The sequence below is a fragment of the Ostrea edulis genome, chromosome 7, assembly GCF_947568905.1.
Source record: "Ostrea edulis chromosome 7, xbOstEdul1.1, whole genome shotgun sequence".
Taxonomy (NCBI): Eukaryota; Metazoa; Mollusca; class Bivalvia; order Ostreida; family Ostreidae; genus Ostrea; species Ostrea edulis.
In genome coordinates, this window is record NC_079170.1 from 70809937 (window position 1) to 70825026 (window position 15090).

The 15090-nt window shown below is 34.3% G+C and overlaps 1 protein-coding gene across 1 annotated transcript in view; it reads left to right on the top strand.

The window, feature by feature from the left end:
- LOC125654202 (kinesin-like protein KIF28) overlaps nt 1–15090 on the top strand; it is a 146765-nt gene that overhangs the window by 85815 nt on the left and 45860 nt on the right. The window contains exons 10-15 of the mRNA XM_048884039.2: nt 4183–4243; nt 11538–11699; nt 11815–11837; nt 12071–12097; nt 12552–12675; nt 12911–12986. Coding sequence (XP_048739996.2) covers nt 4183–4243; nt 11538–11699; nt 11815–11837; nt 12071–12097; nt 12552–12675; nt 12911–12986 — 473 coding nt within the window. The remainder of the gene's footprint in view (nt 1–4182; nt 4244–11537; nt 11700–11814; nt 11838–12070; nt 12098–12551; nt 12676–12910; nt 12987–15090) is intronic.

Genomic DNA, 15090 nt, shown 5'->3' on the forward strand with positions numbered 1-15090 from the left:
TGACATACAAGACATTTTTGCTATCTCACGACATGTTGGCATTAACTTTAAATATCCGTCCGTTAAAGTTGTATTGATGGCATAATATTCGTTTTAGATTTTTCGATTGACGTTTGCTGTTGATATATATATATATATATATATATATATATATATATATATATATATATACTAAAAAGACCAACAAAGCACTCAAATGACCAACGACACGAACAATCAGATTGTCAATTTTTCAAGACGACACCTCCCTTCTTCAGGACACTACAACTACACTAATCTACAAACGTATTTACAACGCAGACTACATGTTTTTGGTCTTTAGGCTTGCCAATCAATGTTAAAAGTGGAGTAAATTATGATATGCCTTATTCGTCCAAAGAGCTGATCCAGAATGTACCAAATATATATATATATATATATATATATATATATATATATATATATATATATATAATTATTATTACTATTATTTATTCATTATTCTTTATTATTTATAAATCATTTATTTAGTGCACAATAAATATAGCATCTCTCCAGGTACGAGTTAACTTTAGTATTGATCAACGTGATATAGTTAACTCGTTCCACCTGAGATTAATTAAGCATATCATTACTACTTCCTACATTGTGGATCAGCTCTTTGGACGAAGAAGATATGCTCTATTTCGCTCCGCTCTTAGCATTGATTGACAAGCCTAAACACCAAAAACATGTAGTCTGCTGTATGAATGCGTTTGTAGATTCAGTGTAGGTTTAGTGCTAGCTATATTTTCACGCAGTTTTGTTGTTTTATGTTTTATTGTTATTCTCTGTTAATATCGGCCATATTTTGTATTTCGTTTGTCTTGAAGAAGGGAGGGTCCTCCCGAAAATTTGACAATCTAGATGTTCTTGTATATATTACTGTGGAATATAATTCATTAAGCTAAATAATTCATAGATTAGTTCATTCTTTTCAATATGTGCGAATCTCAATACATGAGCCATTATTCATCAGGGTTTCCCCCATTTCTGCATGTATACTCAAAAGTAACCCATGTGCTTTGTTTTTACTGATTATATGCATGGGCTTCCATACATATAAGACTCTAAAGTCCGATGGTGCTCCAAATTGCGATGGCCTGCGCCAAAGTGCGATGATTTGTTAACGTTACTCACGCCAAAGTCCGATGATGTGGAGTTCAGTAACGTTTCGGACGTCACGTCGTTGTGAAGTCGTTCTTAACATCTTTCAAAATAAAACCGAAGAAATGCAACATGGAAGACAGCAACGGCAAGGTTTACACTGTTGAGGATAGTGAGAACGACAAAGTACATTTGTTGTCGAACAATCTACTTCGCCAAAACATTCTTTAATTCATCATCCTTTATTACTTTGACGTACACGTATTAATTCCTGGGAGTATGCTATGATAAGAAACATTCTATACGATTTTGAGGTGGAAAATGTTGTGTTTAATAACACGATACCAATTTATACGGTACCAATTTTGATGCACCAGATGCGCATTTCGACAAATAATGTCTCTTCAGTGATGCTCAACCAAAATGTTTGAAATCCGAAATAACAATGAAGTTTTATAGCTATTATAGGGGAAAACAGTGTGCCAAATAGTGGAGTCAAATTCGTCTAAAGATAAGAGCTATGCCTAAGGGAGATAACACTTAATTTTGAAATGAATTTCTAAATTTTATAACAACAATTAAATATACATCCGTATTTTCAAGCTAGTAACATTTGATCCAATGCGAGGTTGTATTGATGAACTAGATCGTTATAACGACCATAGAAATTGCGAAATGCTGACTTCAATCGAGGCTGTTGAAACCCGTGTACCATCAATTTGTTTGTCAGTAGCTTACCTCAATTTAAAAACTGACTATACGTAGAACAAGCTCTTGGATATCGAATCAGTTGAGATATATAAACACCATATACAGGTGATAATGGAATATTGCTACATAAATATGGGAAGTTGATCCATTGACTAGATTAATATCAGCTTTGTCTGATGGAGAAATATTTTGAAGCAAAAAAGATAAGCATCCTTTTGCCCCTTGACGACAGTATACTTGTTAACTACCCACACCTCCATTCTTTACTGAAGACAGATTGAAGCATAATGCACTAATTGCTGAATGTACACACTATATATTATTAGTGTTATGGCACAGGATATTTTAATACATTGTATAATTTAGAAATTCATTTCAAAATTAAAGATTATCTCCCTTATACATAGCTCTGATCCTTAGACGAATTTGACTCGAGTCTTTGGCACTCTGTTTTTCTTTATAGTTCTTACAAGTTTATTTCTGATTTCCAATATTTCGGCTTGAGCACCACTGAAGAGACATTATTTGTCGAAATCCACATCTGGTGCATCATAATTTGTACCGAATAAGTTTTACATTGCATAAGATAATAGAATAAGATATTATATTTTCCTTGATATAAATTAATTTGCATTGATATTCATCAATGCATGTATAAAGACAAAATATACTTGCTATGTAATATTTCGCTAAGAAAAATATATGATTTAGGCTATATATTTTGAATTTCACGATTTTTTTTTGATTTTTTTTTTTGTTCTCTTCCGTTTTCCGTTCCGCGTTTTGTTTTTTGTCTTATTTTTCATCGGACCGAGTATCTTAACTGTGATTTTTGTAAGATAGACTACTAGAGAGAAATTAACAATATCAACTGTTGACTGTGCATGTAACGAATCCACCTCTATTGATATGTCACATTATCATACATCACACATGCATTAATTATATTCATAAGAAAATGAAAACGGTGGTGAGGCCTGTGGACGGTGTTGTGTATTAAACTTTTGTTCAAAGTGTGTTCTGGTATAGCAATTTTACTGATATTATGCTAGAATACTAAACAAATATGTTTAGACCCTAACTTTTAATTTAGAGATTACGTTATGCGATATTCAAATTTGTTACAGTTATCCTACAAAACCAATATAAAATTAAGATATTTTTTCTTTGTTCTAGTAAATTGAGAGGAATGAAGTTTTATATGAAAACCACAACATTGGTTTGGAATCATTTGAAAAGCATTCACAGTTATATAGATTTAAGCCTTTTTTTTCTTTTACTATCACGTACCCCATTTTAATCTTCGCCTAGAGTGACAGGGGCCTCTGGAAAAGGACACATCTATAGCACAGTAATTACAAAATCTTATACATGTCTCCATTATCATTAAAGAAAATAATGTTATATAGTACATTAGTGTGTATTATTAGAAACGGGGAAAGGCATTGGCTGTAATAATATTGTTCAATTTAGAAATTTGATTTCAATGCTTCATATTTATAAGCGAAAAGAAAAAACAGCTTTTACCCCTGCGCTACGCTACTAGAGCTAGGGCACCTCAAACACTGGGTTTCTAGGTCATATAAAGAAGGCGTTATTGTTATGTAATATTATATAACATATCTAGATATTCATGATGTTTGAATTTAATTGAGCAATGAATCAAAAAACGTAGAATAACCCATGATGACATTAACCTACGCATCTTTTTCTTTTATTTCAAAAGTTAACAAAAATATCCATATGTCTCCATCTGAACTTTTTCATAAGTCATTATGTCATATAAGTCGTTCATGAGTAATCATTTCAAAACGGATCATTAGCATTCCATTCTCAACCTTTTTTATATCAAGGCTATTAACGTTATATTGAAATTATATTCACGTTTAAACTAGCCACATGAAGAACCAAGAAATAAACACACCCATAATGCCTCCTATTCCATGCATACCTTTCACAAAGCTTGCAAGCCACGCCTACACAGTGGTTACCATTCCGTGGGAAGTGTACTGTGCAGACCGTTCAGCGCTCACTGCAAACCGTTTACAATTCCATGCAAGTAGAGTATTACGCTTCAGTGTCTGAATATTATACCAAAAATGGTTATTCAGTCATTTTATGGTACATTTGGGTTTTATTTTACCTTCATACTTCCTCGAAGAGCGTGTAAATTTCACCTCTCCTAATAGAGCAGGTCAGTTTTCCTTTAAGGATATATTATCTTGCAAATAAATGATTTTGATACACAGCAACATCATTCTGCATTACAAGAACTCTTAAATCATTAAGCATTGTCTTAATGGGACAACTATAACTGTATCATAAAATATCTGCATCGTTTTTCAGTTAGCTGCGGTGAGTCCAATGGTGTCTAACTACTTTGAAACTATGAGCACACTCCGCTACGGTAAGGGTTCCTTCAACAATACCAGTATAAATTTAATTAACAATAGAAAAGCTAGTTGATTACTTTCGGTATTAAAGTACGTATTTCCACTCCTCTTGATTTTATATTTTTGGGATTAATCACTGTTAATTATCTATATTTTTATTTTAGGGGATAATCGTTGTATATCGATATCCTATCAGATGTGATCAGTTCGTGTTTTTAATCATGCAGTATGGAAAAGCTAGTTGATTATCTTCGCTATAAAGGTCCATGTTAGCTTTATATCTGGCATGGGATTTATGAGATTGATCACTGTTCGTTATCTCATTTTCTCTCTTGGATATTATCAATGATATTTCAAAGTTTCATGATTGCATGATATATTTCATTTATCATTGTATCGCGGCGTTTTATAGATGAACAATGCCCATAATCATTCATATGTCAATTTGATTAGAATATAGTTGTTTAAGGCAAACTAGTTACTAACATTTATGGCAAATGCATTGACTTCAAGTTCTCCACCGTGAATATCCTGTATTTATTTAGCAATATCCTCTTATTACATTGTTTCAAATTCTGCCTGACTTGTCCCATGCAAGTTGTTAGGCTGTTCTTGGCACAGTAATTTTGACTAGGGATTACTCCGTTTACCTGATGATGATATAGGACTCACAGCGCGTGTGACTGGTCGACAGGGGGTGATTACTCTTCCTATGTACCATATCCTACCTCTGGTGTGTCCAGGGGTCCGTATTTGCCCAACTCTTAATTTTGTATTCCTTATAGGAGTTATGAAATTGATCACTGTTCGTAATTTTCACTTTTTCATGCATATAACTCTAAACTGATTCAATATGCGAGAGGATGTCCTGTGTACGATTAATTCGTTAACTGAGGCAGTCTACTTGAAAAAAATAACTTGATGATACAAGGTTTGAACAGTCTCATTATAAAAGTCAGCATTTTGCAAATTTGAGGTCGAATTATGTATAATGTGTGACATAATTATCTATTGTGTGTATTCTACTAGTGATTATTTTGACCTGATGAAGATGTAGGACTCAGAGCGGGTTTGACCAGACAAAGGGATGCTTACTCTTCCAAGTTACCTGGCTCCGCTTCGGAATTTACCTTACTCTTAATTTTGAATTATGTATCTAGGCACGCCTTTCATGTATAGATTGATCAGTCTTCTTTATCGTTATGGTTTCATTTAAAGTCTACTCTATGCAACAAATTCGAATATATACCGAATATACAGTCGAATATGTAGCCAAAAGTAATTGATCTCATGATTCCTATAAAGAATGTAAATTTAAGAGTATGGCAAACACTGACTCCCGCACACACCAGAGGTGGAACCATGTACCTAGAAGGAGAAAACACCCCTTATCATTGACCACACCTGCCGTGAACGCTATATCTTTATCAGTTGAAGGGAATAATTCTTTGAAAAAATCAGTATGAAAACAATGGCCTAACAATTGGTATGAAAAACGTCAGGCGGTATTTGGCTTACTGACAGGTATTTGCAGATGACTATAAGTACATGTTTCACACCTCGTACAAAAGATGTTTGCCTTTACCAAATCACTTGGTACACCCAAAGTCCAAGCTTCATGGTTGGATAACCCTTCTATTGTATGTCTATCCATTAAGCCAATAATTATCAATTATTGGTAGTAATCAAGGACAAAGTGGCATGCATTATGAACACATTGTTTCTGAGTAAGGCAAATATAATGAACAGTGATCAATCTCATAACCCCTAAAAGCAGACACAACATAAATAAGACATCATATAACTGCGTGTGTGCGTGCGTGCGTGCGTGTGTGTGTGCGTGCGTGCGTGCGTGTGTGTGTGTGTGTGTATGTGTGTGTGTGTGTTCTGTCCCATCACTAAGACTTCATTGACATGGCGTGAAATAAGTATTTTGTTTTTGGACTTCGTTCACAAATTGACACACACAGAAATTTAACTCATCATTTGAGATAAATTGAAGAGAGGTAGGGATACTTTTATATGGCTGTATCAGCTCAGATCACTCAAACAGATCATAATCGACAAAATATCTAGAAAACGCATACCCTTTCGACCATGTAATCAAATCATCCAAAGAATTTCCATCAAGAAGTTTTGAATTAAATCCAAACATGACACATGGTTTTAAAATATGTGAATGAAAATATTTTGAATATGTAGAAAAACAATTACCCTATGTTTAAAAACTACTAACCATAGACATGACCAACAGATAGTTTACCTACGAACGTAATTCTGAATCCAAAACAGAATATACAGATTGGATTCAGAGATCGGTCGACGGGGGATGTTTTCTCGTCCTAGGCACCTGATCCCTCCTCTGGTGTGTCCAAAGGTCCGTGTTTACTCAACTATCTGATTTGTATTGCTTGAGGGAGTTATCAGCTTGATCGCTCTTCATTATCTTCACCTTTCGTTCAGGTGAAAATAGCAATGGAATGACTTGTAGTTAGATGTTTATTTCACAAGCTACGTTACACACGATACTGATGTGTCATTTACATAATATTAATACACAGCTTGCATTTCACTGTTTAGTGATGAGAATAAATATGATCAAGATTAAACCTCGTGCTACTACCGAAAGTACATAGGTGTCTAGATCTCAACAATCTTCTAAAATGTAAAATAGATAACTTAAAGACAGATGTCAATCATAATATTATTATTATACCCCCCGAACGAAGTTCTGGGGGTATATAGGAATCACTCCGTCTGTCTGTCCGTCCGTCCGTTCGTCCGTTCGTCCATCTGTCCGTCCGTCCGTCCGTCCGTCTGTCCGTCTGCCCGTCTGTCTGTCTGTGCAGATTCGTGTCCGGGCCATAACTTCTTTGTTCTTTGACTTAGGCATACCATATTTGGCACACAGGTAGATCACCTTGAGACGATGTGTCAAGTACCTTCATGACCTCTATATGACCTTGACCCTTGACCTCAAGGTCAAAATTAAAGGTTTTTTACAATGGATTCGTGTCCGGGCCTCAACTTCTTTGTTCTTTGACATAGGCATACCATATTTGACACATGAGTGTATCACCATGAGAGGATGTGTCGAGTATTTTCATGACCTCTATATAACCTTGAACTTTGACCTCAAGGTCAAAATTGATTATAGGGTTTTGACATAGTCATACCATAAGATATGGGTGTATCACCATGAGACTATCTGTCATGTACATTCATAGCCTCTTTATGACCTTGACTTTTGATCTCAAGGTCAAAATTATAGGTTTATGCCATGAATGTGTGTTCGGACTATATCTTCCATTTTCTTCTGCAAATGCATACCATATTTTTACACTCAGGAAAGAGGTAATTTATGCCTATTAACAACACCCTTTGGGAGATTGGGGTAAGCGGGGGTTATTCTTAATGAGCATTGCTCACAGTATATCTTGTTAATAATAATGATAAAGGAATTTCATTTTCGAAAAATGGGATTAATATGTATTATTTAGACAAAATTATACGAGGGATTTTTAAAATGCTATTCAGTACATAATAATAATAATTAAGGTCTTTCTGTTACCAACGGAATACCTTCTAGTGATTGTACTGTTTATTAAGGTCTTCCGTCTCAACGGAAGACCTTATAGTGATTCTTATGTTTCTTTTCCTCTATTATTAAGGTCTTCCGTTCCAGACGGAAGACCTTATAGTGATTCTACTGTTTATTATTTTTATTATTATTTTTCCCCTCGATTTTTTCAGAGATGGCTGGATGGATTGATAAATTGATAAAATGAATCGAAAAATCTAAATTGTAGCTGTTGATTCAAAACCTATACCACTTTATTAGGTGTCTTTTGGAGTATTGAAAACCGTTGATCCCACCGGAAGTCGAAACGTCGACTTCCGGTAATTAAGGAAAAACTTTTCAAATTCTCCTTTTTCAATGCCTTAAATCTCGTTTACTAAACAAGTGGTTGACGTATATTTAACATATATTGTTAACACTATAAATCTCTAGAGTAACGTCAAATATTTTTTGAAAATTCACTTCCGGTCGTGAGATAGGGATGGACAAATTCAAACTTTGTTTTTTCAGTTTCTCAATAACAAATATATATAGACGCTTGATACTTGTAGGGTAGATTAACTATCATTAGGCCATTGTACACATACTTTCAATTTTTTCGTCCGTCACTTCTGCTCTATACCGGAAGTATTTGAAAAAAAATGACGATTTCCGATTTCTTCGAGTGATTTCACAGAGATGGCTGGATATATTTTCTTGAAATTTTCAGGAATAATGTCTTATGAAATGACTTTGCTGTGGTTATTTTTGTTTTTCCAAAATTCACTTCCGGTAGGAAAATATGGCCGATTTTCTGTTTCTCAAGCGAGATTTTGTCCAGCATTTTTCTTCGAAAGGGTAAAAGATAGGTTCATTAAATATTCAAGGATGATCAATCTCTGTTTATAAGCATGCAATAAGGTGTTGAGCATGTCGACCGTCACTTCCTTTCGTCACCGGAAGTGATTGAAATAATCGTAAATTTCAAAAATTTTCTTTTAAATTGAAACCTATACTAGTTTATTAAGTCTCTTTCAAAAGAATATTGACCTCGTCGGTAGTCAAAACGACTACTTCCGGTTTCTTGATAAAATACTTTTTTTACTTTTCGTCTCTTTGTCCCCATAAATCTCGCTTATATTTGAAGTGTTTGATATGATTTTCACTTATCTTAAGAATAGTATCAACTTCTAGAGTTTTGACAATTTTGTTTTTCAAAATTGACTTCCGGTCGGTAGTAACCTACTACTTTTTTTTTCTTTAGTCTACTTCTTTTTGTTGAGAACTCTTTCAGATAGAGACATGAAATTTTCAGGGAATATAGACAGTAAAGAGTCGCTGTCATTTATAGGAAAACGCATCTGAATAGTACTTCCGTTCGTCACCGAAAGTTACAAGAAATGAGTAAAAAATTCGATAATACATTTCTCATTTATTGTTAAAGTAAATTCTCCGATATATTTGAATGGTTTTCGTAGGAACAGAAATCTCTTTACCGGAAGTGATCAAACGGAAGACCTACTCATTACTAGTAATGAGTGTCTAGTTATTATTTTTTTTTCCTTTCGTCTCAGAGACCGTTGGGTGGATTTTTCTGAAACTTTCACAGATTATAGAGAACGATGGTACCTCGAGGGATCTTTTTCATTTTATCAAAATTCACTTCCGGTCGTGAGATACGTCCGATTTTCCGGTTTTTGAAAGCAACTTTGTCCGGGGGTAAACTTGAAAACGACTAAAGATAATCAAATGAAACTTTCAGGGATGATAGATCTATTTTTTCTATGGTGCATGCACGTAATATTTTTTGTTGCCGTCACTTCCGGTCGTCACCGGAAGTGATTAAATGAATCATAAATTTGAAACTTTTTTCCTTCAAATTAAAACCTATATTGGTTTACTAGGTCTCTTTCTAATTCTCAAAAAAATGTTGACCCCGCTGGAAGTTGAATCTCCAACTTCCGGTTATATCAAAGAAAGACTATTCATTCTCTCATTTTTCAGTGCCATACATCTCGGCCATGAAACAAGTTGATGAGTTGAGTTTTACATATGTTATAGTCATTTTATATGTCTAAAGTGACGTCAAATATTTTTGTAAAATTCACTTCTGGTCGTTAGATATGGTGTGGACAAATTCAGACTTTGATTTCCTGATATCTCCGGAACGAGTATAGATATACACTTGAAACTTACAGGGGTTATAGATTAGCAATAGTCCATCGTAAACATATTTTGTATATGAGTGTAAGTCACTTCCGATTTCAACAGGAAGTGGTTGAAAAATTTACTATCTTCAAATTTTTTCAACATGATTTCTCAGAGATGGCTCAATGGATTTTCTTGCCAATTATGAAGATGATAGAGAATTGTAGTACCATTAGACACGATCTTTCAATTTTACAAAATCTACTTCCATTCGTAAGATATGTCCGATTTCCATTTTTCAAAAAATCATCTTGTCCGGGGGTTATCTCAAAAACGACTAAAGAGGAACAAATGAAACTTTCAGGTATTATAGATCTCTCGATTGTATAGTGAATGCACATTAATTTGTTTTTCGTAATCACTTCCGGTCGTAACCGGAAATGATTGAAAGAATCACTAATTTCAAACTTTTTCTTTTGAATTGAAACCTACACTAGTTTATTAAGTCTCTTTCAAAGTATTTAAAGAATGTTGACCCCGTTGGTAGTCAAAACGGCTACTTCCGGTTTCTCGTTAAAATACTCTTATATCTTTCGTCCTTCTGCCCCCCATAAATCTCGTTTATATTTCAAGTGTTTGATATGATTTTCAAATATCCTAAGAACAGTATCAACATCTAGAGTTAAGACAATTTTATTTTTCAAAATTCACTTCCGGTCGGTAGTAAGCCTCTGCCTTTTCTTTCTTAAGTCTGCTTCATTTTCTTGAGAACTCTTTCAAATAGAGACGTGAAACTTTCAGGGAATATAGACAATAGAGAGTCGCTGTGGTTTATGGGAAAACACATCTGAATATTACTTCCGGCCGTCACCGGAAGTTACGAGAAATGGGTGAAAACTTCATTGACACACCTCTCATGTCTTGTGAAGGCACATTCTCTGATACATTTGAATGATTCTCGTAAGAACAGAAAGCTGTGTACCGGAAGTGTTCAAACGGAAGACCTACTAATTACTAGTAATGAGTGTCTAGTTATTATTATTAATATCATTATCATTAGTATTATTAGTATTATACATTTATGTGTACAAGAATACACATACAAATTATGTATCTTAGAAATTCTGTAGTTGAATTGTTATCGAATCCTATGCCGTATTGTTTGTTTAGGATGTATGCTGACGTACATGGGCTTTAATGTTAAATTAATGTTTAGTTTCTGAAGTTTTTTTCATTTGTCGTGGTAGCTGATAAAAATCCTACCCTTTCGTCGAACATCACGTCGACAGAATGGTAAATGAAAGGTGAAGATACCGAACAGTGATCAATCTCAAAATTCATATAAGCAATACGAAATAGAGAGTTGGGCAAACATGGCCCCTGGGTATACCAGAGGTTGGATAGCAAAGTTTTTGTTGGATTACGATTTGATTTGTTTGTGAATTTGTATAATGTAATACCAGGCAAAATTACACTTTCCGACCCAATGTTACAAATTGCAAATAATCTTAATTTAAATTATTTTCAGCTTCAACATTTAAAGCTTTTAGCGATTTTCTGTGCGCCATTCATATTATTCGTATGATAATCTACTTATTCAGCATCCAATGTAAAGTGTATTACCAATAAGTCCAAGGTAAATGAAGCAGAACGCATAGAAGACAAAGGCATCGAAGACGTTTTGCAGAAATTAAATAAAACCAAAGAACAGTTGGTTAATGCTAAGAAGGAACATCGAGATGACGTTGTCAGACTGCAGACAGGTTGATATAGAAGCATATGCTTGTTGATATATATTTCATGGAAGTTTTCAAAAGATAACTGATGATATTCTCTCTTTGAATAATTATTTACTTGTTCATATTATTTTATCTATAGAAATAGAAGAATTGCGATCACAGGTAAGTTATTAGGTTTTTAGTATATTTGAAACTGCAGATTTTTCAAGCCTCGAAATGTTTCCTTTGAGGGGAATCGGTTGTAACTGTATGAATCACAATATAGCGTATGTGTTGGTATGTAAATGAAAGTCGTAGATAACATCATGTAAGGAATTCAATTAGATTCACTGATAGGGAGGAAAGTGTATTCAAATAAGGATAATTGTAATATGATTACACATTTTCTTTTTCAGTTGAGTAAAGCAAATGCAGATCAAAAGGTATGGTATCTTGATTTTATTTTGAAGCTTATTGAGCAATTGAATTCAAGGAATATTTCCCATGGTAAATTCTGAACCCATGACACAGAAGTTAAAGGAACCTATTTATTGTAGATCTGACTTGATAAACTACAAACATCACAAAGTTTAGACTTCTAAAAATAATATTATTGAATTATATATTTGTAGTTCATACTGTAAGAGTACTTATTTAAGAGGGATTTTAATTTTAGCTGCTTTGACGATGAAGCAAGTACGCTACTATATAATTGCATCAAAATATGATAATCATCGTTCATCAATTGCTAAATCTAGAAAAAGTGCTACCTCATAGCTTACTGAATAGTGTATCACCTCCGGGTGATTAAAATCTTAGATATGCTGAAATAAATACACACAGTACCTCACATAGTGGAGTATAAAACGCAGATTGTAAACCTAATGTGCATTTTAGGGAACAGACGATTTTCCAAGTAACCCTGAGAACCAAGACAAAAGCCTTAAATCTGTCCCACATTTGTTAAACTTAAACGAAGACGCCACGTTGTCAAAACTTGTCCAATTTTTCATCGAAAAGGGTAAGAATACAATTCTTCTATAAGTTTATTAAACGAAACCATTATTATAGAATATCCAGACAAGCTATTCTGTTAATAGTTCTTTTTAAACGATACATAAATAGATGGAATTGGGCACCATGTTTAGCCCATAAATGAGCTCTACATTGTATAATATTACAAATGAAATCGTAATATATATTGGGAAAATAAACTTAAATCGGTATACTATGGAAATTGTCCGTTTGCATTCTAGGTCAGAACCTATGTGTTGGAGGCAGAAAGTCAACTGATGTACACAATGAAAAATATATACAGATAGGAAGTATTGAGTAAGATAAAGTTTTCTAGAAATTTAGTCATGTTCAATTAACACACAACACTGTACGTTATCGTTTTCATGCACAAATATACGCCTAATTGATATTGTTTATTGGTACAATACATTATTTTATAGGATTTTTTAGTCCAAAACCACTATTATTATGTCTCCGAACACAAAGTGTCGGAGACATAATGTTTTTGCTCCGTTTCTTATTATGTCTCCGAACACAAAGTGTCGGAGACATATTGTTTTTGCTCCGTTTCTTATTATGTCTCCGAACACAAAGTGTCGGAGACATATTGTTTTTGCTCCGTTTCTTATTATGTTTCCGAACACAAAGTGTCGGAGACATATTGTTTTTGCTCCGTTTCTTATTATTCTTATTTTCTTCTTCTTCTTCTTTTTATTCCTCTTCTTTCCAGAGAAATTTGTCCGCTTGATTTTATGAAAGTGTTTCAACAGATCCACTTCAAACTTTGTGAGCTGATAGGGGGTCATGAGGAGGGGTGCAATCAACTTTCGAAATTTTCAAAATGGCCGCCGTTTCAATATGGTGGCCAAAAACGTCAAAAAATCAAAGTTGTCGGATTTCAACCAAATTCTATTTCTAGGGTAATTTGGTGATCCCGAGTTCATTCCCACCATCTAAATTTTTTTTTTGAGCCGCCATTTTCAAAATGGCCGCCATATACCAAAATATTTGAAAATGTTAAAATCTCTATAACATTTGATTTCTGGGGTAATTAGAGGGTCCACAGTTCATTTCTACCATCAGTATTCCCTTCCAATCTATTTTCAAATGTTTCAAAATGGCCGCCATTGAAGGAAATGGCGGCCAAAAATCAAGTCCGTCGGATTTCAACCAAACTTAGTTTCTAGGTTTTTTTTTGAGGATCCTGAGTGCATATCTGGCATCAAAAAGCATTTCTGACATGGGGAGGTGTTCGGAGACATTTGTGTTGGCATCCCAACACAGTTATAGCTCGTTATTATTATTTTCTTCTTATTATTATGTCTCCGAACACAAAGTGTCGGAGACATATTGTTTTTGCTCCGTTTCTTATTATTCTTATTATTATTATTTATTATTATGTCTCCGAACACAAAGTGTCGGAGACATATTGTTTTTGCTCCGTTTCTTATTATTCTTATTTTCTTCTTCTTCTTCTTCTTTTTATTCCTCTTCTTTCCTGAGAAATTTGTCCGCTCGATTTTATGAAAGTGTTTCATCAGATCCACTTCAAACTTTGTGAGCTGATAGGGGGTCATGAGGAGGGGTGCAATCAACTTTCGAAATTTTCAAAATGGCCGCCGTTACAAAATGGCGGCCAAAAACGTCAAAAAATCAAGGTTGTCGGATTTCAACCAAATTTTATTTCCAGGGTTATTTGGTGACCCTGAGTTCATTCCCACCATCAAAAAAAAAATTTTGAGCCGTCATTTTCAAAATGGCCGCCATATAACAAAATATTTGAAAATGTTAAAATCTCTACAACATTTGGTTTCTGGGGTAATTGGAGGGTCCAAAGGCGATTTCTAGCATCAGTATTTCCTTCCAATCTATTTTCAAATGTTTCAAAATGGCCGCTATTGAAGAAAATGGCGGCCAAAAATCAAGTCCGTCGGATTTCAACCAAACTTAGTTTCTAGGGTGTTTTGAGGATCGTGAGTGCACATCTGGCATCAAGAACCATTTCTAACATGGAGAGGTGTTCGGAGACATTTGTGTTGGCATCCCAACACAGTTATAGCTCGTTATTATTATTATTTTCTTCTTATTTTTCCTCTTCTTTAGTGAGAAATTTGTCCGCTCGATTTTATGAACATGTTTCGACTTATCCACTTCAAACTTTGTGAGCTGATAGAGGCTCATTAGGAGGGGTGCAATCAACTTTTCAAATTTTCAAAATGGCCGCCGTTTCAAGATGGCGGCCAAAAAACGTCAAAAACTCAAGGTTGTCGGATTTCAACCAAATTCTATTTCTAGGGTACATTAGTGACCCCGAGTCCATTTCCACCATCAAAATTTTTTTTTGAGCCGCCATTTTCAAAATGACCGCCATATACTGAAATATTTGAAAGTGTTAAAATCTGTACAACATTTGGGTTCT